The 22,470-nt window shown below is 39.8% G+C and overlaps 2 protein-coding genes across 2 annotated transcripts in view; one reads left to right on the top strand and one right to left on the bottom strand.

The window, feature by feature from the left end:
* Positions 1-19,238, top strand: part of ube2f (ubiquitin-conjugating enzyme E2F (putative)) — a 36,600-nt gene extending 17,362 nt beyond the window's left edge. Inside the window, exons 7-10 of the mRNA XM_068329025.1 lie at positions 97-154; positions 5,360-5,392; positions 6,300-6,362; positions 15,661-19,238. Coding sequence (XP_068185126.1) covers positions 97-154; positions 5,360-5,392; positions 6,300-6,362; positions 15,661-15,711 — 205 coding nt within the window. The 3' untranslated portion in view covers positions 15,712-19,238. The remainder of the gene's footprint in view (positions 1-96; positions 155-5,359; positions 5,393-6,299; positions 6,363-15,660) is intronic.
* A 1,398-nt stretch (positions 19,239-20,636) lies between these two features.
* ramp1 (receptor activity modifying protein 1) overlaps positions 20,637-22,470 on the bottom strand; it is a 43,107-nt gene continuing 41,273 nt past the window's right edge. Inside the window, exons 6-8 of the transcript XR_011037633.1 lie at positions 21,244-21,414; positions 21,137-21,162; positions 20,637-21,004 (exon numbers count right to left, since the gene is read on the bottom strand). The gene's annotated coding sequence lies outside the window, so the exon portion shown is untranslated. The remainder of the gene's footprint in view (positions 21,005-21,136; positions 21,163-21,243; positions 21,415-22,470) is intronic.

Below are 22,470 nucleotides of genomic sequence, written 5' to 3' on the forward strand. Positions count from 1 at the left end.
AGATGTACATCCTCAGAATTAAAAGTACAATTCCGTTAGTCCACAAAGTGTCTTTGATAACGTTATCTTTAATAATATTTCTTTTTTTATATACAGTTTATTGCGAGAACACTCAATTGATGGTACAGGCTGGGCCCCCACCAGAACATTAAAGGTAAATAATTCCAGTCATTCACTACTTTAAGTGATATTTCAGTCAAAGTGAGTACAGTGTATCTTAATGTACTTGAAAAGCCAGATGAGACTCAAGTGATCATTTCACAGTGGGATTGATCTTTGATCATTCTAGACTTAATAGGCCTTAAACTTACCACATTAACACAAACATACAATTAAGTGCAGCCAAAATTAAGGGCGAAGATGTTAAATATTATATTAAGATGAATTTAAATTATATTTGGGACAAGTGAAGAACAAGTGTTGATTTATATGAATGGAGAGAACTTGCCACAGTTTCATTTTTTTATCCAATGAAGCTTTTATTCGTAAATGAGAAGCACTCCAGTGGGAATTACGTATTATTTTCATTAGATTACATCAGATTAATCATCATTGTCATTGTACAGACTACAGGTACTGACATAACAAAATTAAATAAAGTAATGGGTGAATTAAAAGGCTATAAATACACATATTTTCAATATAAACAATGCATGAATTCTCTAAGATAAGTGCAGGGTGTGTGGCAGCAGAAGTATCAAAGTCCTCAGACGCTGCTCAGAGATGGGCAGTGGAGAAGCAGTGATGCGTTGGGCAGTATTTGCCATCCTCTACTGTGTTGTTCAGTTTGACACACAGCATTTTAAATATCATTCTGCGATACATTGGTAAGTAGGCAGACAGTGTTGCAGTAGAAGGAACTCTCCAGAAACTGAATCTGTGTCATCTGCAAATTAGTTGATGAGATCTGTGTGGGCATGGGTGAAGTTTGACTGTGCTTCTTCATTTAAAAATCATTCTACCATGGCTAATTTTTCCACATTGATTTGCAAAAGTCTGATGTAACATAATTTATTCAGATTTAAGGATCTTGGAGTTTGTTGTTCCAGCTTTGCAGACAGTCTGCTGTTGTCAGCTTGTGTTTAAACATAATCATCCCAGGAGTCAATTATGTGTCAACAGAAGGTCTGTGTTTGTGAGTTAAAAGTTTCTCCAAAGTTGTTTGTGTCGAGTTTTAATGGCATCTATGGTGAAAACCAACATGAGTTTTGAGTTCTCTTCCTTTTTGAGGTTGTAAACTGAATCAGAAAATCAGGAACACAAAAACGGACCTTTTGACAAAAGGTTTGAAGTCTGAGACCGTGAGATGAGTCTTTGACTCTTCCTCTCTCTCTCTCTCTCTCTCTCACACACACACACACACACACACACACACACACACACACACACACACACACACACACACACACACACACACACACACACACACACACACACACACACACACACACAGAAATTGCTGGTCTTGCTCGACTGACTTGCTCTGTTGGAAACCAAATTATGTTTGGATCTGTTTTCAGTGTTGGCATTTTAAGATATATTTCATTTATTATTATTTGATGTATTGTTGTTTTTTTTATTTCATGAAGTATTTTTTCCAGTTATTTAATTAGTTGTCAGATGTGACTGGCAGCCCACTTCATTCCAAAGTGCCAACCAGTGGAAAAACAAAATCTAATAAAAAAAAAGTCCTGCTTTATTCATGAGACTCAGCTTCATATCAGTTTGGTTATAATATGCTGAGTTAAAATTATATGAATGTAAACCAATGATCCGCATGAGCTTTGCTGATGGTGTTTGCTTTGATTATGACTGATCCCCCATTGGGCCCCTTCCACACCAGGCATGTACATATTCAAGCAAAAAAAATTAAATATTATCAGCAAAAACACAAAATAAAAAATATCCTAAACATTTGTGTGATTAACTATGAAAATAACAATCTTCAAAAAGACAGGGTGGATAACACATACAGTAATTAAAATAGGCCTTCTATTTACTTAAAAATACAGCCATTAATTCCACTTATGTCCTGCCAAGGCTACCAAAACACAGGAGACAGAATGATAAGTCACTTCTCTGTATTCACCATGTAGCCTCTTCATTTTTATTTTCTGCTGCATTGGATGCATGTGTGCAGTCTTTTCTTTACTAAAGGAAAGAGAGAAATGTGGCGGTGGGTTGAGACAACCTCATTAGGTGTTCTTCTCACAACTGAGCTGTGCTGAAATAATCACATGTGAGATACACAAACATTCACACACAGCTTTAGTGAATGTATCTCCATATGAGTATTTGCACAGGTGAATTGAATGCATACGCATTCTTAAATATTCACCTCCTTCCCCTTCTTGTTTTGCTTCCACCAAGAGTTGGAAGCAAAAATTGTTCAACCCATATTGTTAATAGGATTTATTTGCAAAATATGCTATTTATTTGCAATTTGCAATCAAGTCACAAAAGAACCATTTAAGTTGATATTATTGTGACCATTTTTTTTCTCCAATTTTGATTTTACTGTTTGTTGTTGTTTTGAAAATAATTAAAGACCATTTTCCTGCTACTATCTGCTGCAAATAAGAGTCTAGTCAAACAAGCTTCTGGTGGCATTCTTGCATTTTGATTACTCTTCTTCCTCGTCTCTGATTATTAGCTACAAAGGGAGCAACTTTGTGTAAAGCACACGTGCTTATCATTGTGTGTGGTTGTTTTCGATGTAACAGTAAGAACAAGAGGGCACGGAAAGCAAAAGATTCTGGCTTTAGCTTCTGTATAATTGGCACAATGCATTTTTTGAGTTCACACAAATTTTCACCTCAAATGAAGAACTGAAAGTGTCAGTCACTAACTATAACAGCAGAAAATGATGGGTGACTTCAAACCTCGTGATCTAAGTGTCTGGGCTGGGTTTGTTTTTGTGTGTGTCTATAAGCATCATTTTTTTTACTGCTCTGAAATGTGGGGAAAAAAAAGTTCTGATAGCTTTGAGTCAGAAAGAATTATGTTAGTTTGGGGCAAGTGATGATGCCCGTCTTCACTGGTCACTACTCATCAATTCACCACACACCTAAACACACTCAAAAAGAAATGGTCATATAACATTCTTTCCTTTTTTTTTTTGTTTTTTTGCAGAAAAACGTTATAGGTCCAAATGTACTTTTGCATAGTATTGACTTCTGAACCACACCCCTCAAAACGAAACAGGGATTTTCCAGTTGTGTGTCTGAAACACTAATATATGCTGCAGTTGTATAGAGTAATATAAGAACAGCAGTTGTTGCCCAGAGGTTAGTGGCAGCAGCAAGAAGAGGAATGATGCCTACTGTTACGGAGAACTTGCATGTCTATTTGCTGCTGCAGTTAGAGTTAATGATACTTCAACTGTGAACTTCCTGCGTGGCTTTGCAAAGTGACCATGGCAGCCGTGGTATCTGCAGAGATGGAACTGATGTGGTTAATTCTGATGGTATCTGAGGTCTTTGAATTGTTCACTTCTTTTCCACCAGAGAACAGACAAAAATGTGAAGAGAAACAGCGCTGATTCGACAGTAACTTCAAAATCTGAATACGTGCTTCAATGTGCAGTATTGCTAACCATTGGGGATTAGCTGGGAGTCATGTTGCCATAGTTTGAAATGTAGGAAAAAAAATGCAAAGTGTCAATTTCCCTGTTTGAAAGCACCTTTAGCCTGCTAGGGTATCCCCTGCAGACAAATAAATGACTCAACTAGTTTAAAATCCTTGCTACGTGTTGATTATTAGACGAGTTTCAGTAGTCAGGTTCACCCAAAAAGCCAACAAAGGGAAATAGAGTGGTGTGAGGCCATTCATGTAAGGCATAGTTAGTGTTCAATTTACTGTAATGACGTCCACCTGTCTTTTTCCAAACTCTCAGTCTTACTACCTGTAGCTTGAGCCAGAATTACTGTAACGTTGTATTCTGCATATGTCAGTGCTTCATAAAAGAGTCTCTTGGCTCTGTGTGATTCAGTGATTTTGTGCTTTCTTTTTCATATATTGAATTCGAAATCGTATCTTTTGTTGTACTGCACTGGTCCACCACATTCTTTCAAGGGAAATGTTGCAGAGATCCCACAGCCCCTGCAAAGTTTGTAGTAGAAGGATGTGGTTATTAAATCCAACCTGCTGGTTACCAATTCAAACGCCTGCGTTTTCATATCAGTCCTCTACTTTACAAGCATGATTACACAGCTGTTAGTGCTATTATAGTTACAGTGACGAATACACTCACCCTCTAAGGTAGGCAAGACAATTTACATTGCTTTTGAATATTTGTGTTGTCGTTTTTAACACTAACACCTCAGTAACTAGAAGAATAATTTTTTGATCGGTTTTGATCACTTTTTAAATCTCTGAAGTCCATTCCAATTTTTTAGATTGGAACATAAAGAAACTGGAACCAACAAATGATTGAAGGTTTAGCTGAAATGTATAGCCAGTTGTTAATCCATTAATTATTCAATGTGCACTGATTTACTTATTTGCCATGCAGCCTTGCCGTATAACGAGGTTTGGATTTGAAATGTCTTGTAGCCATTTAAAAACCAATGGCCTGGAGAAGAGGTCATTGGGAAACTGAACCTTTCTTTGATTGTTTTGATCTTTTGTCATCAAGCAGTGCTAAATCAGCGCCTTTCTGCTTTAAGCCTGCTGCTAGTGTCCTCTCTCTGCCAGCAATATAATATCAGGATGAGATGGGACACCCATTAAAAACCAATTTTAGTTCTTTTTCAGCTTTCATGTCGTGAAACTTTACTGTCTGTTTTAGGGCTTCAATGTTCTTCCTTAAACTGGGCATGGCCCATATGTGTTCTTGGGTAGATTAAGAGGCTCTCTAGGACTGTGGTGATTAATTCTCAGTCTTACCAGACTGAATGTCCATGAGGTGTGCATAAATCATTCCTTGTCCACACTTGGACCCCAACCATATGTATTCCGAGCACCTTAGCCCTCGCTGTTATCATTCTCTCCATCCTGGAGAGTCTGTCATCCTCCCCCTACTCTGAAGACTGAGGGTATTTCTTTATTGTTTCTATAACAAGCTGACTAGCCCACCTTTGCCTTTGGCAATTCAAGGAAGCCAGTGTCCTATCCAGCATCACTGATCTTCCTCTGCTTGCCATACAGAGTTCCCCTGAAGTCACTGGTTTCCCACAGCATTCAGATTATAAGTGTGCTGTAGAACAAACCTCTCTAATAAAGATATATCAACATAAATATAGAAATGTCTGGTGAGTAGTTAATCCATCAGTAACAAGACGGTATGTTTTTATCTATAGTTAAACAAACATACATGTTTACAGTTCACTAATCCTTGTAATTTTTTTTCCATTTCTAGGACGTTGTCTGGGGATTGAACTCCTTGTTTACTGTAAGTTACAGTTTCTTTTACTTTAATAGTACGAAGTTAGAAATTATTAGATCCACACCGATGTTTTGCTGATTGTAGGTAGTTTACACAAAGGACATCAGGTGAATCAAGGATATGAGCAATCTCTTTACAACATAAAAATACCATCATTTTATCTAACGGATCATCTTTCTCCTTTTTACAAAAATGATGATGACGAAATAAAAAAATAAACTTTTATTAAATATTTTGTTTGTGGAAATGCATCTCAGCTGACCCTGTATGTGTCCTGGTACCAGATCTTTTAAGCATGCAGTAAAATCACAACAGATCATATTATGATCTAATTTGATAATAATGTTAGTGAAAATTGACACATTTAATGGTTGAGAAAAAGGCTGATTTAGGTTGAAAAAGATGTGAATTTATGAAGATTAATGCAAACATTTTTATAAACAGTAAGCAGTCTCCAGTATCCACATTTCCTGAGCTCTGCACTGTGTCTGTGTTGATAATGGTGATGGTAATCTAGATGGATGCATGACCATGCCCTAAATCTTACTTCCTAATCATCAAACAACTTCTCATTCCTTATAATCTTTCTAATGGCACCAATCTTCTTGCCTCCCATATTGTGCTCCTAATCTCTAAGGCAACTGCATAATGAGGATGTTTTGGTCGCAGTTGCACAATCCTGGGTGACATTGTAGACAGCAGATAGTGCTGAAGTAGTAAATGCTCCCCTCAGCTTGGACACAAAATTATTGGGATAGTATTGAACACTGAAATGTCAATTAGGATGACGCAGCACTCCACATCCCCTATCCACCTTCAGTCACTTGTGCTTTTCTCCTCATTTTCACAAAATACTGTTTTTGCCTTTTTCCTGTCTTTTTCATATTCTCCTCTTACTTCCCTTCTGCTCCAGGACCTTTTGAACTTTGACGATCCGTTGAATATCGATGCAGCAGAACATCATTTGAGAGACAAGGTGAGGCTTCAGTATCTAGAGTAGTGACAGAGTATCGTCACTACAAATTTTTGACATTAGAGAAAATGACAAGAGCCAGCTAGAATTTGAAAGTGTTCCAATGATAAAGAATCCTCTTTTCAAAGTCACTGTCTCAAAACACACAAACAAGCACTGCCTACATACCTCCATCTGGTAGATATGTGTGAGCAGTGAGTTCACTTCATTTCCACATGTACTTTTAATCATTAATAAACAGCTCTGTTAAACCCTCTATCCTGTTAACACAATCTAAATAGCTGCTGCAGATTTATCTCAAAAATCTATACTCCCCTGTTAAGGTAGCATTTTCATATTTGGACATTTCTGGCTGCACTGCCATTGTCATTCTTATAGCTTGTTATAACTTAAGTAGCCCTTCAACCTTTGCTGAAGTGTCATCGGGCACTAAAATTGTGTGTGGGCAGACAGGTGTCTCTAGGCTGTCAACCCAAATGAAATGATTGGATGAGCTTATTGCAGACCTGCAGCATTTTTTAAAAATTTTTTGTGACAGCATCATATTTATTGACTTCTTGGGATGGTGAAAGATCTTCTGCCAAATATGACTATAATAACTATCTCTCATTACAAACAGTATTTCTTTCCATTTACATGCAAATGTGCCTGCATGATTTCAGATGTTTATAATCTCTGTAATCAGATTCATACTGTAATCGCTGTTGATAACTCGCATGGATGTATTTTGACAAGATGTTTAGTTGCTACACCAACAGAATTATCTTCTGCTGCTTTCAGAGACACCCAGCGTGTGCTGCTTGCTTTTGTAGGTGGAATGATCTGATTTGCAACTGAGAGTACTTTAATGTGATAGAGTGGGCTGAAGACATAGTGAACAGCAGTCGTTCTAAGCAGAGAACAGCTGTGGTCTCATATTCCAGGGCTGTATGCATAGAACAAGTGCTTATTGTGCATATACATATGTATGAAATACTCCATATTTGCCTTATATTTACTATTTGTAAATCCAGTCAACACCCTAAATCAGTAATCGCACAATCCTCCTTCTCTGTACATACTGATATGTAATTTTTGTATGAGTGATTACAGTGCGACCTCGTTCCTCGCAGTTAATGTGTTCCAGGAACCACACGCGATTAACAAATACTGCGATAGAGCGACAAACTAACTTATTATTTACGGTAAGTTAAATGTTTATGAATCTTCCCCATACTGATATTAAACCACCTTCTATCTGTATTACCTTTTCCTACACTCTGATCGACTGTTTAAAGCACTTTTGTGTCTCAGGGAAGTCCGAGACTCACAGAACCTAGCACACTTCCGGATGCCGTCAGCCAATAGAATGTGCGTACGGTATCACATGACTGCCTACCAAAAATCCACGATGAGGTCAAGTCGCGAGCGTTGATGCGTGAATGCACGAGGGCGCATTGCATTGCATTTGCACGCAGCTTCGTGCCTGCAAGTGATTTAGTGTTAATGTTTTCCTACGAATTACTTAAGGAATTACCTGATGACCTTACTATCCAACCCTTATTACATACAGGATTCTGAGCTGGTGTGGGACTTGTTAACTAACAGCCTTTCTCTTAGCAAAACGAGTATTCAAGGTGTTTATTCAGGATGCACTCTGGCTAATTGATTTGGACCTATTCCCTCTATCGTTCTCCATTTGCATTTCTCTTGATCAGTTGGTTGAGCAGTGTTAAAACAAAGAGAAACTGAATCTCTCACTTTTGTTCTTGCTGTAATTGCTTTTCTGAATGAACAAATGTAACTCTGTAGGGATCCTGCTGACCAGGGAAATAGTTGTTAGTTCGCCCTGAGTTGAGGCAAGCTGAAAGCAATTTAAAGTAAAATATTTGACCATTGGTACTTTACATATGCCCTTTCCCAAGGGGCAATTTATTGTGCCCAGCAGTGCATGTTGATAAGTGCTGTGTGACTGCATTTACATTGGTTCTATATGTTTTTGTAAGAGGGCAGGGACGTGTGAATATGTCAAATAAAATCTGGTTTGTGGTGGGGGGTTATGATTGTTTAGATGAGTCAGTAGTCTGCAGTGTGATAGGGCTGTCCTCTGGAAGCCTATCTTGAAGTAAATACAACTGAGACCTTGTGTTTGAGTTTAAGAACGACAGAAAACCATGAGGTACAGTCTTATTCAAATCTGCTAGTGTCTGTGAAGAGTTGTGCAACTTTATCCTTATCCCCTTGTGACTAATCAGGTTTGTAAATATGCAAAGTAATCTTGAAATGCGTCCTGAAATTTGTGAATATGTATTTGAATTTGCAAAGGAGTATTCAGGATCAATGTGCACTCAATGAAATTTTAAGTATGTTAAGAAATAACCCATTGGGCTGAAACATTTCTGAAAACATGCAATTTGGGGTGGGTGCTTGGATGGATGGATGAGGATTGTTTGAAAATTTAAATAACTGTGCAATAAAGTTTTGCAGCATGAAGTGCACACTGTAGTTGATTTCCAGGAATTTCAGATTTCCAGGTATCCACACATCTTCCAAATGCACCTTGGAAGATACAAAACCTTGCTGCTATTCACCAGATATCAAAGAGTAACAAATTTTAAATCCTGACACAACAATTGGAAGGATAAAGAAGATTGTTTGATTTATTTCCCAATAAAACTCCTCTTCCGAACCAGTAAATCTCTAAAATGAATGTATTATAAAATAGGTAACTGTTTAAGGCCAAATAAATCCACTTTATTTATAATGAGATGTTATTTTCCCTCAGTTTATTCCAGCTGACAAGCCTGATAAAGTAAAGGAGGTAATGGAGTGTCTAAAAAAAACTGTACCATACTTCAGGAAATGATTATGTGAGAGCCAAAAATACTGAACTGAAAAGTTATCTAGATGTAATTGTTGCTGCTTTGTTTTCAGTTTACCAAATTAAATGGTTTGGTTCATTTAAATGAAGTTGTTTTGGCGCTTCTCAACTGTACTGCTGTGCCTCTCTTTAGTCACAGCAACAGAAAACACAAAGTTATCCAACCATGACCCCCTCCCACAGCCTACTGTCATCAACTCCAGCATTGAGTAGGTGGAGCCGTGTGTGTGTGTGTGTGTGTGTGCGTGCGTGCATGCATGCGTGCTTGAGTACATGGACTTGTGTGTACGTGTTGAAGCTTTTTGAGTGGAACTCCTATGGCTCTCTGAATACATTTGCTGGTTAGAGTGGTTGAAAGGAGGCATCGTCTGTGTGTGTGTGTGTGTGTGTGTGTGTGTGTGTGTGTGTGTGTGTGTGTGTGTGTGTGTGTGTGTGTGTGTGTGTGTGTGTGTGTGTGTGTGTGTGTGTGTGTGTGAGAGACATTAGTAGGATGATGGAATAGAGCCTGAAATCACCTTGTCTGGCAATTCAGAAATGCATGAAAAATGTCATTCCCTATTGTGTTTTTAATAATGTTGGTCTTGCAGATAGACAGAGGTCGGGGTACGTCTTCTAATGTAAAGGATCGTTTCAAAGCCTCGTCTGTCTGAACGATGCCCCCAGTATTCTAGTTTACTCTTTAGTCATTTGTGGATTCTGCTGATGAATCGTGAGCTTTGAAGGACTTCCACCTTGATAAAAAATTCTGATATGCAATGTCATGTCAAAATATAGTGAAACCACGTTTGGTCAATTGCATTTTTAAAAAAAACATTTGTATTGCAGGTGTTTGCCATGAGTTGTCAGTTTGCAGGACGGTATTTCCCTTCGAATGAGACTTATATTCCGATATTCATCTGCTAAGAATAAAAAAAGAAACAATCTGTGGTGGGATCCCATATAGGTAAAATAATTTTTGATATTGTTAACACACTATTCGCATTCAGAAGTCTGCCTTACAAACAGTAAAGGAATTGGTGCCAGTATGTCTGGGACACATCGCTGTTGATGGCATCCTGTAATTTGTTATTGACTACTACTAAGGCAGACTTATAAACACTCATCGCTTTTAAACCTTCAGGCTTCCCATTATCCTCCTTGTACACAAAACTGTGTATTGATTTCTAGTCATCAGTAAGACAGATGACCCGTCTCTCTTTGCTCTCTCTTCTGCTTCCTCACGTATCTCAAGTGACTTGGCCTTTTAATCACTAGTCAATCATGTGAAGCGCACACACATTCAACGTCCTCAGCTGTCGTAGCTATCTCCTCTGAGCACTGATATCCATGGCCTTTGTAGGGTCCCATTCTTTGGATTCTATAAATATTATTTGCTTTCTATGGTTAATATTTTTATTTAGGTTCAATTTTCAGTTTGTTACCCAATAATTTGTGTTTTAGTTAACAATCAGCTCTTTCTATCAATGACCAGATTTGATTAGATTTTATCAAAGCGTGTGACACATCTCTAGTGTTGACACTAATAGCACAACACCCATTTAGCAGTAATACACTTACCTTGACTTGATTGGAAACTCACCCCTTCAAATGAAAATCAAGGGGTACTTTGTTGATTCAGGGAGCTTCGATGTGCTTCACCTGTCAGGTAGGTGTTGATTCTTGGACCCTCTCTCTCTACCAAACTCGTTGGCAGCATTTTGCCTGACACCGGTGGATATAACACTTTCACCGTCTGGGTAACATGTTTGCCTGTGAACCAACCTTAGACAAAGCAGTAGGGCACTTGATCCTAATTTGAAGCAGCATGGTGCTAAAACTACCACTAAATTGTAGTGTAGCATCAAACGTTTACATCTGACTTTGTTGTTGAAGTTTTCCTCCTCAACAATCAATATTCTTGATCGATGAAACTATCCAACTGTTTAAATAGAGAAACTCTAATAGATGGTTTGTCTTCACTTCGTATTCCATGTCAGAACTTTCAGTCACTAAAAATGTGCTAATGTGCAAAAATACAGTCATTGTCTGTGAAGGACAGCTCAAACAAACTGATACCTGGTAGGATTTGTTTATTACATCCCACTGCAAAGCGGTGATGTATTGTAATTGTCAGTGTTGGTTCGTTTGTCCGCCAAATATCTTCGCAACTGTTGCAGATAGAAAGATGAAACAAAAAGCACATTACTCGGGCGGCAAAGGGGACAAAAATTAGATAATGACCTTGACCTTGAGAAAAGTAGGTCAAAGTCAAATTTCAACTTATGTACTCTCACGAACCGAATAGAAAGACAAGGGAGAAGGCCAGTGTAAGACCATAGATCAAAGCAGGTCAGAGCACTAGCTTTGATCTTTGACCTATGCAGGTCAGGATAAAATTTTGAATCCAGGTGTGTCGCTGGATGTTGCAGTCTGTGACTGCCTTGGTTGTAGTTAAGATTGTGAAAGATTAAAATGCAAATTAGGGAAGAAGGTGAGACCAGTCCTAAATTCTTGTCACAACAACCTCCCATTCTTTCTCCAGTCTACTACTTTGTGTGTAACTCTAATGCAAACTCACTTTCCAGAACCCCACCCCAGGTGTGACAGGACTTTGACACAATGTGTACAAAAAGCTTACTCAGCTTAAGATCACAAAGTTTCTCTCATGAAAGTCTTTTATTCAACAGGAAATCTCAAGGGGCCCCGTGGCCCTTCACCTATGCTGGCCTGGCTGTCCCTCAATTTTTTAAAATCCCGTTTTCTCTTTTTCCCTTGTTCACAATAAGCTTACTTTAAAATTTTAGGTTTCAATTTGCAACCCTTTTCTATATATATGCTTGAACAAAGTTGTGCTGGAGGACAGAGGAGTTAATTGCTTTCCATGGTTAAAATGGAGCCAAAAAAAGTGCTCTTAGCTCAACAAAGTTTTAATTGACATCAGGGGTTTATAAACTAATGAACACCAAAGTAATTTGCTGTCTCAAATGGTTTTCTTCAATAAGAGAGAAAAAGGGGACAAAGGTAGAAAGCCGTTCAATGAAAGCTCTTCTAGCATAAGTTAAGTTGAGATGGTGTGAACACAGTTGTTAGATGTAACCTTCAAGTGTATGCATGATTCCTTAATTGAGTGCTTTTTCTTTACTGTGTGAAAAGAGCATTTTGATTGATGAATCTTTTTACTTTAAGCATGATTTAATTAAATCTTGTCTTAATTTCCATTTGTCTGCTCCATTGGTGTAGGGTAGTGTAATTGGGCAGAAGCCCCAAGCTTCACGTCTTTCCCGATGCCTTTCTATTGTGTTCAACTTCTCTCGCCAGTATTGGTGTACACTGCGAACTCGTCATTATTTCCACTAAAGGAGTCGTTTTTTTCTGACAAACATTGACAGAAGCTTGTAAGAGACAGCAGAGATGTCCAATATTTACAAATGGCCTCCATTTTTACACGACACGACTTGACACAGACAGATGGACAAAATGTATTGTGAGGGACCCTGTTTCTGCATCATTATTTCAATTTTTGCTTGAAGTGTGATGTGGGAAGAAACTACTCCTCACTGACTATTACTACTAATCCTATTCTTTACCCAGTGAACCCTGTCCAGAATGATCAGGGATGGATGGATGGAGGAAAACTGGGATATAAGACATGGGTATCCACCATGAAAATTACCTTGGAGATCAGATGACTTACCCTAATGAAAGATGCTGGAGGAGATTAGAGGAATTTGTTTTGCGCTTTTCGGTCAGTTTAGTTCCAAAATAATAACTCGACTACTCCCCTATGTTTTTAAGGTTACAATTTATCACTAAACTTCATTGCTACAATTTGTTTGTTTTAGTTTTGCCTAAACTTAATCTTCACTGATTTTTGCCTTTTTCACCACAACTTTCTTCACATTGTAAGAAAACTACTTTGTAAGTAAAATTTTAGCTCAAAACTTTACACAGATATGATGCCCAAAGATGAACCTGAGTGATAGTTTTAACTTTGGGCGTCCCCTGTCTTTCACTCAAGTTTAACTGGTAGAAGACATTTCTTCCTCGGGGCATTTTGATAGGCTCATGGTTTTTTTATTATCAGTGCAATGGAATTAGACTACTAATGTGTGTGAGTGTTCCTGACACCTGAATTTTTTAGTGTATGTCATCAGGACATACACAATGTGCTGTCCATTTCAAGTGATTGGTTCATTCTTTGAAGAGTATGTGAGTTATGTAAAACAGATTCATATCCTACAATATACTGTCTCACTTCTGAGCTCTGTGTTATTCGAGTCACTAACCTTTCAAACTGACATCTGTTTTAGGACATACCAACACAGTACTTTCACCCAAAATCCATTGCTGTGTGTTTGTCATTGCACTTGTGAAATTAAAATAACACTAGATGGGACAGTTCCCTCAGCTTTAGAGCCACTCTGTCAAACCTCTGGGGACGGAGTGGCCCTGAAGTTGCTGAAGTTTTTTGCTATTGGCATTTTTTCTGCCTTCCTCTCCGTCATCAATGTTTCCACCAACCCACTCATACATTGTGTCTTTTTCCCATCTTTTTCCATCTGTTTCTGTTCCTTCTGACCCATGCTTTTTCTCACGTTCTGTCTGTCACCCGAAAAAGTCCCAACATGCATACTAAAAGTGGTGTAAATCAGTGTGCTGATGTTCATGTCCACAATTACATCCATCCATCCATCCATCCATCCATCCATCCATCCATCCATCCATCCATTCTCTTCCGCTTATCCGGGGTCGGGTCGCGGGGGCAGCAGCTTAACCAGGGAAGCCCAGACTTCCCTCTCCCTAGCCACTTCGTCCAGCTCCTCCGGGATAATCCCAAGGCTTTCCCAGGCCATCCGGGAGACATAGTCTCTCCAGCGTGTCCTGGGTCGTCCCCGGGGCCTCCTCCCGGTAGGACGTGCCCGGAACACCTCACCAGGGAGGCGTCCAGGAGGCATCCTAACCAGATGCCCGAGCCACCTCATCTGGCTCCTCTCGATGCGGAGGAGCAGCGGCTCGACTCTGAGTCCCTCCCGGATGACCGAACTTCTCACCCTATCTCTAAGGGAGAGCCCGGACACCCTGCGGAGGAAACTTATTTCAGCCGCTTGTATCCGGGATCTCGTTCTTTCGGTCACGACCCACAGCTCGTGACCATAGGTGAGGGTAGGAACGTAGATCGACCGGTAAATCGAGAGCTTTGCCTTTCGGCTCAGCTCCTTCTTCACCACGACGGACCGATACAGAGTCCGCATCACTGCAGACGCTGCACCGATCCACCTGTCGATCTCCCGTTCCATTGTACCCTCACTCGTGAACGAGACCCCAAGATACTTGAACTCCTCCACTTGGGGCAGGATCTCATCCCCAACCCGGAGAGGGCACTCCACCCTTTTCCGACTGAGGACCATGGTCTCAGATTTGGAGGTACTGATTCTCATCCCAACCGCTTCACACTCGGCTGCGAATTACATGTTACACACAATTACATGTTGGAAAAAAATATGAGCCAAAGCTCTACCCACTTTCTGTGATTTTTTTTTACATTGAAGTCATAACATAGTCATGATGCTTTTTTTCTTCCAAAGCTCCTCCTCGTTTCCTGTGGTGACTACATTGCCATTAACACCAGGAGGACATGTGTCTCCTTAGCTTTGACCATGTGTGACGAATTACAACACTTTGTGTGTACCATGCAGTCCATCCATCCATCTTCTATCACTTATCTGAGACTGGGTGGCGGAAAATGTTTCCAGATTTAACTAGAACCAAGGCAGACACAGACTGCAACATCCCGCAATACCCCTAAATTCAAATTTTACCCTGACCTACTTGCATAGGTCAAAGATCAAAGCTAGTGCTCTGACCTACTTTAGATCAATGACCATAGATCAAAAATTTTGCTTTGATTTATGTCACTCGCACTGGCCTTCTCCCTCATCTTTCTATCTTATGCAGTTCCTGAGTGCACAAAAGTTGAAATTTGACCTTGACCTAGGTTTCACAAGGTCATCATCTCATTTTACCCCCTCTGCCGAGTAATGTACTTTTTCTTTCATCTTTCCATCTGCAATGGTTGCGAAGATATTTGATGGATGAACGAACGGACGAACACACCGACACTGACATCACCGCTTTGAAGGGAGATGTAATTATAGCAATCTGTAGCCTTCCATCAGAGTCACTGTTCAATGTGTGTGTTACGCATTTTACCAAAAGCATTAAGCAATAGATTGAAGCTGTATCAATGCTTATTTATCTGCAAGCAAAAATGGGCTTACTAAATTGTGGTGGATGTACTGTTTAACTTTATATTATATTTGTGTACATTTGAATAGGAGATCCCTGTGAGGCGTAACTTGGGATGTTCTCACTTTTTTTTTGCACATCACATCAACTTTCTATCAAAAATCCTGTTTTTCTTTCACAGCATGACTCCTTTTTACTTTTTTGTTTTCATTCCAGGAGGATTTTCGGAATAAGGTTCAAGATTACATCAAGCACTACGCTAGATGATGGAGGCATCGGCTAACTACATCAGCCTGCACCAACCAATCAACTAAACTGCTCTACCTTGCCTCTGCTTATCTTGGCCAATTATACCACATGTGTGAATCAACAGCTGACTCTTGCCACGCCTTTCCTCCTGACAACACAGCCATGCTCATGCCCTGTTGACCCAATGCAATAAACACCAATTGCACGAATGAAGTTAAAAAAAGAAAGTAAGTTAGTTTGAAGAAGGGCTTGCTTAAAAAAAGAACTTGCTTTAATTATACTAATCGATTGAGTGTTGCAATGACTATAATGTCTGTTTATTGTGGCGTCGTCACTGAATAACAGCCGTGCCAAGTCCGCTGGAAAGCAGCGACGACGACAGGGCGAGAGGTCAGACGTGACGCTTCACGGACACAAAATATAAAGGAAGTCACATTCTGCTGTTCTGAAATTTAATCGATCAAGAGAAATGTTTCTCTTCCTGTCAGTCGTCTGTTTCAGTGCCTGTCATGTTTGTGTCGCTAAAGAGAAATTGCATGAGATCACAAACGTACACATGTAGACATACAGTGTCCCATCTTGTAGTTAAAATGTGAACACATACACACTCTGCCCCTCAAGACAGCATGTGAATGACCACATCGTCCCGTTCTTTTGCCACGTCTGGCATGTGAGCACAGATGCACACAAACCTCAGATACCAACGTTCTGTGTGTTTTCACCTCCGGCGGGATCAAGTCTGACTACTAAATCCACAGCCAGATATAATGTACTGTACTTTTGTCCCTGTTTTTCTTCCCTGTTTGTCCTTCATATATTTGTCTATCTGCTTCACACACAACCACATGCATCTTTTTTCATTAAATGTACCAGTTATCTAGATTTGGAATGTTATCAGAAAGTACAATGACCGTGACCCAATTTTGCTAAGATTGTAGTTCTGCACAACAAATTCAAATGAAACAATGACCGTGTGTTTAAAGAGCTGACTTGAATTGAATGTTACATCCTGAAATGTTTGAAATTTGGCATAGTCTTCTGAGTCAAATGAACAAAATGTAATTGAATGTGCAAACGCAAAGGCGTGGCTGGAATTAATGATTTTATTATTACAAAAATTAGAAAATTACTATATGAAAACGGGAGTGACAAATTTTAACCAGTCATACAGGGAAGGAGCTCATCTTGTCTCACCATCCAGTCACGACTGGACTGTTTTGGTTCACTGTTACATATAGTTGTGTCCAGAAAAAAACGTACTACAGTGTACTTTCCCCATTTGCTAACAAAATGTCAATGTGGAGACAGGAAGCATTAAAAAAAAAGTCTTTGCCCTGTATTATGTCAGGATTCTCTTAAAAATTTGGTTTAGATTGGAAATCACCTTCATGTCCAAGAGTCTGTTCACCCCTAGATCAAAACTGATGTTCTGCTATCTATTCATCTGGATTGCTGCCAAGTTCTTTCTTTTTAAATTACCATAGAGAGATGTCCTTTCTGAAATTTAATGGAACTAGATGGCACTGTTTTGACACAACACTGTCAAATTGCAGGAGGAACCACAGATGGCTGTGAGGCCTCACGCTCACGGCAGGGCGAAAAGTCAGAAGCCTCTTCTCAGTAGAGGCACATCCATCTGTGGATTGTCTTGTTTATTCACACTTTTTGTTAAATCTTCCCATTTTTGTTCTATTTTGTCCACCTTATGTCATCTCAGTTCAACCCAAAACACTAGATAAATGTCACTACAGGTAAAAGTAGATGCTTTGACTGCGGGATGAGATTGTCTGTTTTAAAAACTAAAGCCAGCATTTTAAGCTGTCATTGCCATTGTTTCATTTCAGTGTCATTGTACAGCAGTACGGAATATCATGGTGCTTTCCCACGACTCAGTAAATGCATCGTGCGTTCCCTCTTACCCTGGTTTTAAGTGGGGAATGTTCGAAGCTGACACTTTCTTGAAGGACAGAATTAAGTTGTATCTTTGTGTTTCCTTCTCATTTGTATGGACTGTATGTTTTCACTGTCTGGGTGTGTTTGGACAACTTAATTATCAGGGATTCAGAAAGGCACAGACATAGCGCGCCAGCATCAAAGATTGCTAATGAGCCATCTAGCTAACAAGAAAATGGTTTCCACTCAGTGAGGGAGACTTTATTTTGTTTTGTTTTTTGTGTAATGTAATATGCATGGTACTCCAGGTGTACTGTGGGCAGCCTAGCGTCAAGTAGCTTCTCTTTATGTTGCTGCTATTTCCATGGTGACGCTGCAGCAGTGTGTACACTGGACAGGCTTTAAAGACACAATAGACCAGAATATAATGTTAATTCAGTTAGCATGCTTGCAAGTGGACATTATTATGCTTGTTAGCCAGTTAGCTTACAAGAGATGTCAAATAGATGTCTGAATTGGCAGTTGCAAGTGGGGTGCATTGCATTGTGGGATACCCTCGGTTGATTTTGAACCTGTACTGTTGTGGATTTCGGGCTAAAATACATACTCTGTGTGTGCGTGTGCGTGTGTGTGTGTGTTGCAGACTCACCCAGGGTGTGTGTGTGTGTGTGTGTGTGTGTGTTTGCTCAGCCCTATGTCGTGCCTATAGTTGGAGTCGTACATCTGAAAATTATGATTGTTGTCACGACATTCTGATTTGTGTTCACACGTCTGCATGAGGCAAAGTCTCTGTGATCTGCCGTTGGTGCATTTGACAAAGGATGTCAGTAGTTCTTGAAGTCTGAATTTTTATGGTAGAGGTGTTTGGGTGAAAGTTTTCTATGTTGAGCGTGTGTGTGTGTGAGAAGTTACCCATGTTTAAAATGATGTGATGTGCTGGCATGCTCTGGTTTCCCTCTCTTTTTGTTTTTCTGGCCCAGGATGCAGCAGCTCAAATTATTGTTTTCCTTGTGGAAGTAAAATGAATTACTGAAGACACTGGTCTCTGCCAAAATGAACAGACTATGATGAATACCGAGTCAATAGAAAGTAAATTTGAATTAGTTCAGTGTATTTTCCATTCTGTTTTTAGTCCACTCAAAACACCAATTTTTAAAGCCATCCTGTGTAATTACCATGATGTTGTAGTTCCCTCCAGGATACGACAGTCCAATATTTACCTTTATTGATATTCAACTTAGCTATTGGATACCTTGTGGTAAGTCTTTCAATTTGGCAGTTTGCAGTGTGTTGATTTTTTTTTCCCCAGAATGCAACTGGGAAATGTCAGCTTGGGTCGAGGCAATCTTTGGGCCAGGAAAGGAAGATTAATAACCCCTTCTTCAGATCCTCAACCTTTTCTTTCTCAGATTGTATAACCATTTTTTTAAAGATCTATTAAAGAGAATATAAATAAACTAAATGTGTCTTGTAATGTTATGTCTGTCTTTACACGTCAGTATTTTTATAGTTACCACATTCTTTTAATCATCTGGTTTATGAAACCAAAGACTGAATTCATGATGCTCGCTTTGCCTGAATAAAGGATGTCCTGCAGGATCAAGGAGGATAAAGGACATCAGGTACACGGCTTGGATCCATTTATTGAACGCCGCAGCAGGTTGATACTCCCTGGGACATTTTCTACATTTCCCTGCACGATGGTGTTATAAATTCACTGGACTCCAGCTGTTTGTTAAACAGATTTTATGTTGAAATACATTCAATGTTATTTAAACATTGATGTTCTTCATCAATTGTTGATGAAGATGAGAGGACAGGGCTGAGAATTGAATGAAAATTTAAATCATGCCAGAAAGTTGGCAAACGCTCACATTGTCTAAGTGAAAATAGTAGTTTTTATTTGTATAGAGTTGATTGAGATCAGTTAGTGATTTTTCAACTAAGCTGATCAGATTCTGTGCAGCATCTTGAAGTGATTCCATTAAGAACAGGGAAAAGTTTTGTGGGTTAATGAACAATTAACTTCTACCATTTATAATAAAATGTCTTAAGCTGTTGTTACAGCCTCTTTACATACATTGTTCTAGTCTCTATCTTACCTGCCAGTCCATTTAAGCCAAACACTGAAATAAAAATACTGATTTTCCACTTTTGCTGATTGTCGTCCGTAACCGAATAAACAAGCGAACATCTTTGTGTGTAGGAGCCGGTGTGCAGCGTCAGGCCTCTGAGGACTGTGCATCATGTCTGCACCTACATCTGCAGCTGGTTTGCTGCCCGCTGACCACATGTCTGGATGCTGGAAATAAAGCGACGCTCTTTTGCTGCTGCTGCTGCTCGTGGATTCTTCAGTGACATTGCACTTCTTGCAATGATTTTTATTTAATTGTAGAAATAATGATTGTCAAGTTAGAAAAAACACAATCCGAACTTTCCTTGCTTCTCAGACTCCTCAGCCGCCAGCCTGTCGGCCGTCTCTAGTCTCAGTTGCAGAACCAGGTCCAGCACGCCGTAACGAGAGGACGAGAAAGCAGTTCAACACAAATCATGTGTGATTGTTAACTCCCTCCCTCTGATCCCAATGCCCAAACTGTCCCACTGTCCCTCTCCTGTCTCTCAGCTCCACATATCGTCACCAGTGTTGGAGCAAAAAAAAAAAAAGAGCTGCAAATAGCCGATAGCATTGGCCAAGCAGATGGCCTGGACCAGATGTTGATACCGGGCACTGCACTGGTGTTAATAAAAGAGGGAGTGACATTCAGCCCATCTGACACTTCTCTAATAATCCATTCATTTACTCAAAAAATTGATAAAAAGTCATAAATTCAAGTCCCAAGTCTAAAGTGTAACTCCTGGGGTCTGTATAGTTCAATGATGTGAACCGTTAGTGACACCGCTGAGGACACGAGAGGGAACTAAACGACACTTTTTTCTTTTTTTCTTTATGTTTGTTGCTCTGTGTTTGCAGCTACACAGCTGATGGAACCCAGAGGTGATGAAGGTGTGTATTTAATACACACACACACACATTGTTTCTCCCCATTGGACAAGCATCATGCATTTACACATTTTATGTGATAACACACACACACGCTTGCTTGTCAACCACACAGCCCTGCGGTTTTGGGAGGAAGCGTATTCTATTCTGTACACTCACCTTCCAGCTATACGCCATCTCATTAATGTTCTGTGTGCGCGCTGGCAGCCGTAGACAGGTAATGAGCTGGCTGGTCCTCACAACACACAACATGGACTGCCTCAACCAAAAATCATTCAAATTTAAGCCCTCCTAAGCATGAGTTGATTAATTTGAAGTGCACATTTCTACATCCATGAACAGCCTCGGGGAGGAGGGGAGAAAATGACGTGGAGCAGCAGATACCATGTCCCTGCAGAGATCCTGTGGACAGCAGGCCTGCCAGACACATTAAGGAGGGGATTATTGGGTCTGAGTGAAGGGCCATTTGTCAAACAAATTGGCTGCAGACAACACTGCAGTCACATGGAGCCGGTTTTGATTGGAGGATAATGTCATAAATCCATTTACCCCCGTACAGCTGTCAGAAGGGGTTGCTGTAATTGAGCAAATAAAATGAATAGAAAACTAAAGTAACTATAAATCACATGGAACTATTTATAACCATGAATATTTACATCGTTTGACGGAAGATGCGTGAGCGTCTCGTCTCTTCATCTGTTGCTCGTCCGATCTGTTGTGGCGTTGGGCTGCTGTCAATCTTTGCTCCGACGGATTTCAGGATTAATTTGTTAATCTTAGTTGACATTTCATGGAATAATTATCTGGAGCCAAGTTCCCGTGCATATCTAGCCATTAAAAAAAAAAGGTATAAAAAAAAGTATCAATTATTTTAGAACTCAGAATTCTCACTTTTTTTTTGTTCAAATTGCCAAAACATACTCATAACTTTAATGTTCTTATTTTTAGTCAGCGTTTTAGTTGTCCATGTCATTTGCATCTAAAATGAGTTACACAAAGCTTCATTTGGACGTCATTAGACGGCTTATTCATCTCTTGCCTTTCTGCTTTCTTCTGCCACCCCTCTAAACTACCTCTTCTCTGCCACACCGCCTGATTCAGGCCGTCTCCAAGCTGTCCTTCATTTCTGCCACTACTTTCATACTATTGGTTCCAACCCAAATATAACTGTGAAGCTATAGCCCATGTAGCGAAACTCCCAAGGCAGAAAATGTAATATAAACAGTGCCCAGGCTAGCAATTGCTGTGGTTATACCTCAGTTCACCTTATTGCCCTCATATGCTGAGGCAGCTGATGCCAGCTCCAGAATATGCTTAGGAATGAGGTCCGGTAGGTTAATGGCAGGGAGAACCCTACAGGAAATTGCCTGGAACATTAAGAAAGCATGATACTGATACAAATGAGCACTTATTCCTCATTTCCAGGTGTTTTTTCCGACAAAAGAGCGTGTCCATTTCTCCTCTGAAGCCAGACATCTAGCCTGTACTTCCCGGCACCCTTCATTCTTTTAATTGCTGGCTTTATCTGTCTCAAATGTGATGGCTTTCTGTCACTTGACAAGGAGACCATTATGTAAATGTCATCTAGGTAAAGAGTGGTAGCACTACTGGGTGACAGTGTTGAGTTGGGTATTATCTGTGAGCACTTTACAGCAATGTGCATATCTGCAACATTATGCACGCCCACAGCAACATTACCCACACAAAAAAGACCAATGTCTGCATTGACTTGGCTCTTCATGGAATGAATCACAATGAAGTAGCTTCCCCACAAGCTTGCATTCACCAATTTTGTGTTTACTCAATTGATGCTACAGTCCTTGGGATAATCAATACCAGGAATTTGCAAAGCCACCATGCCAAACGGTCCTTATATCCACATA

This window comes from Antennarius striatus, chromosome 12 (genome assembly GCF_040054535.1).
Source record: "Antennarius striatus isolate MH-2024 chromosome 12, ASM4005453v1, whole genome shotgun sequence".
Taxonomy (NCBI): domain Eukaryota; kingdom Metazoa; phylum Chordata; class Actinopteri; order Lophiiformes; family Antennariidae; genus Antennarius; species Antennarius striatus.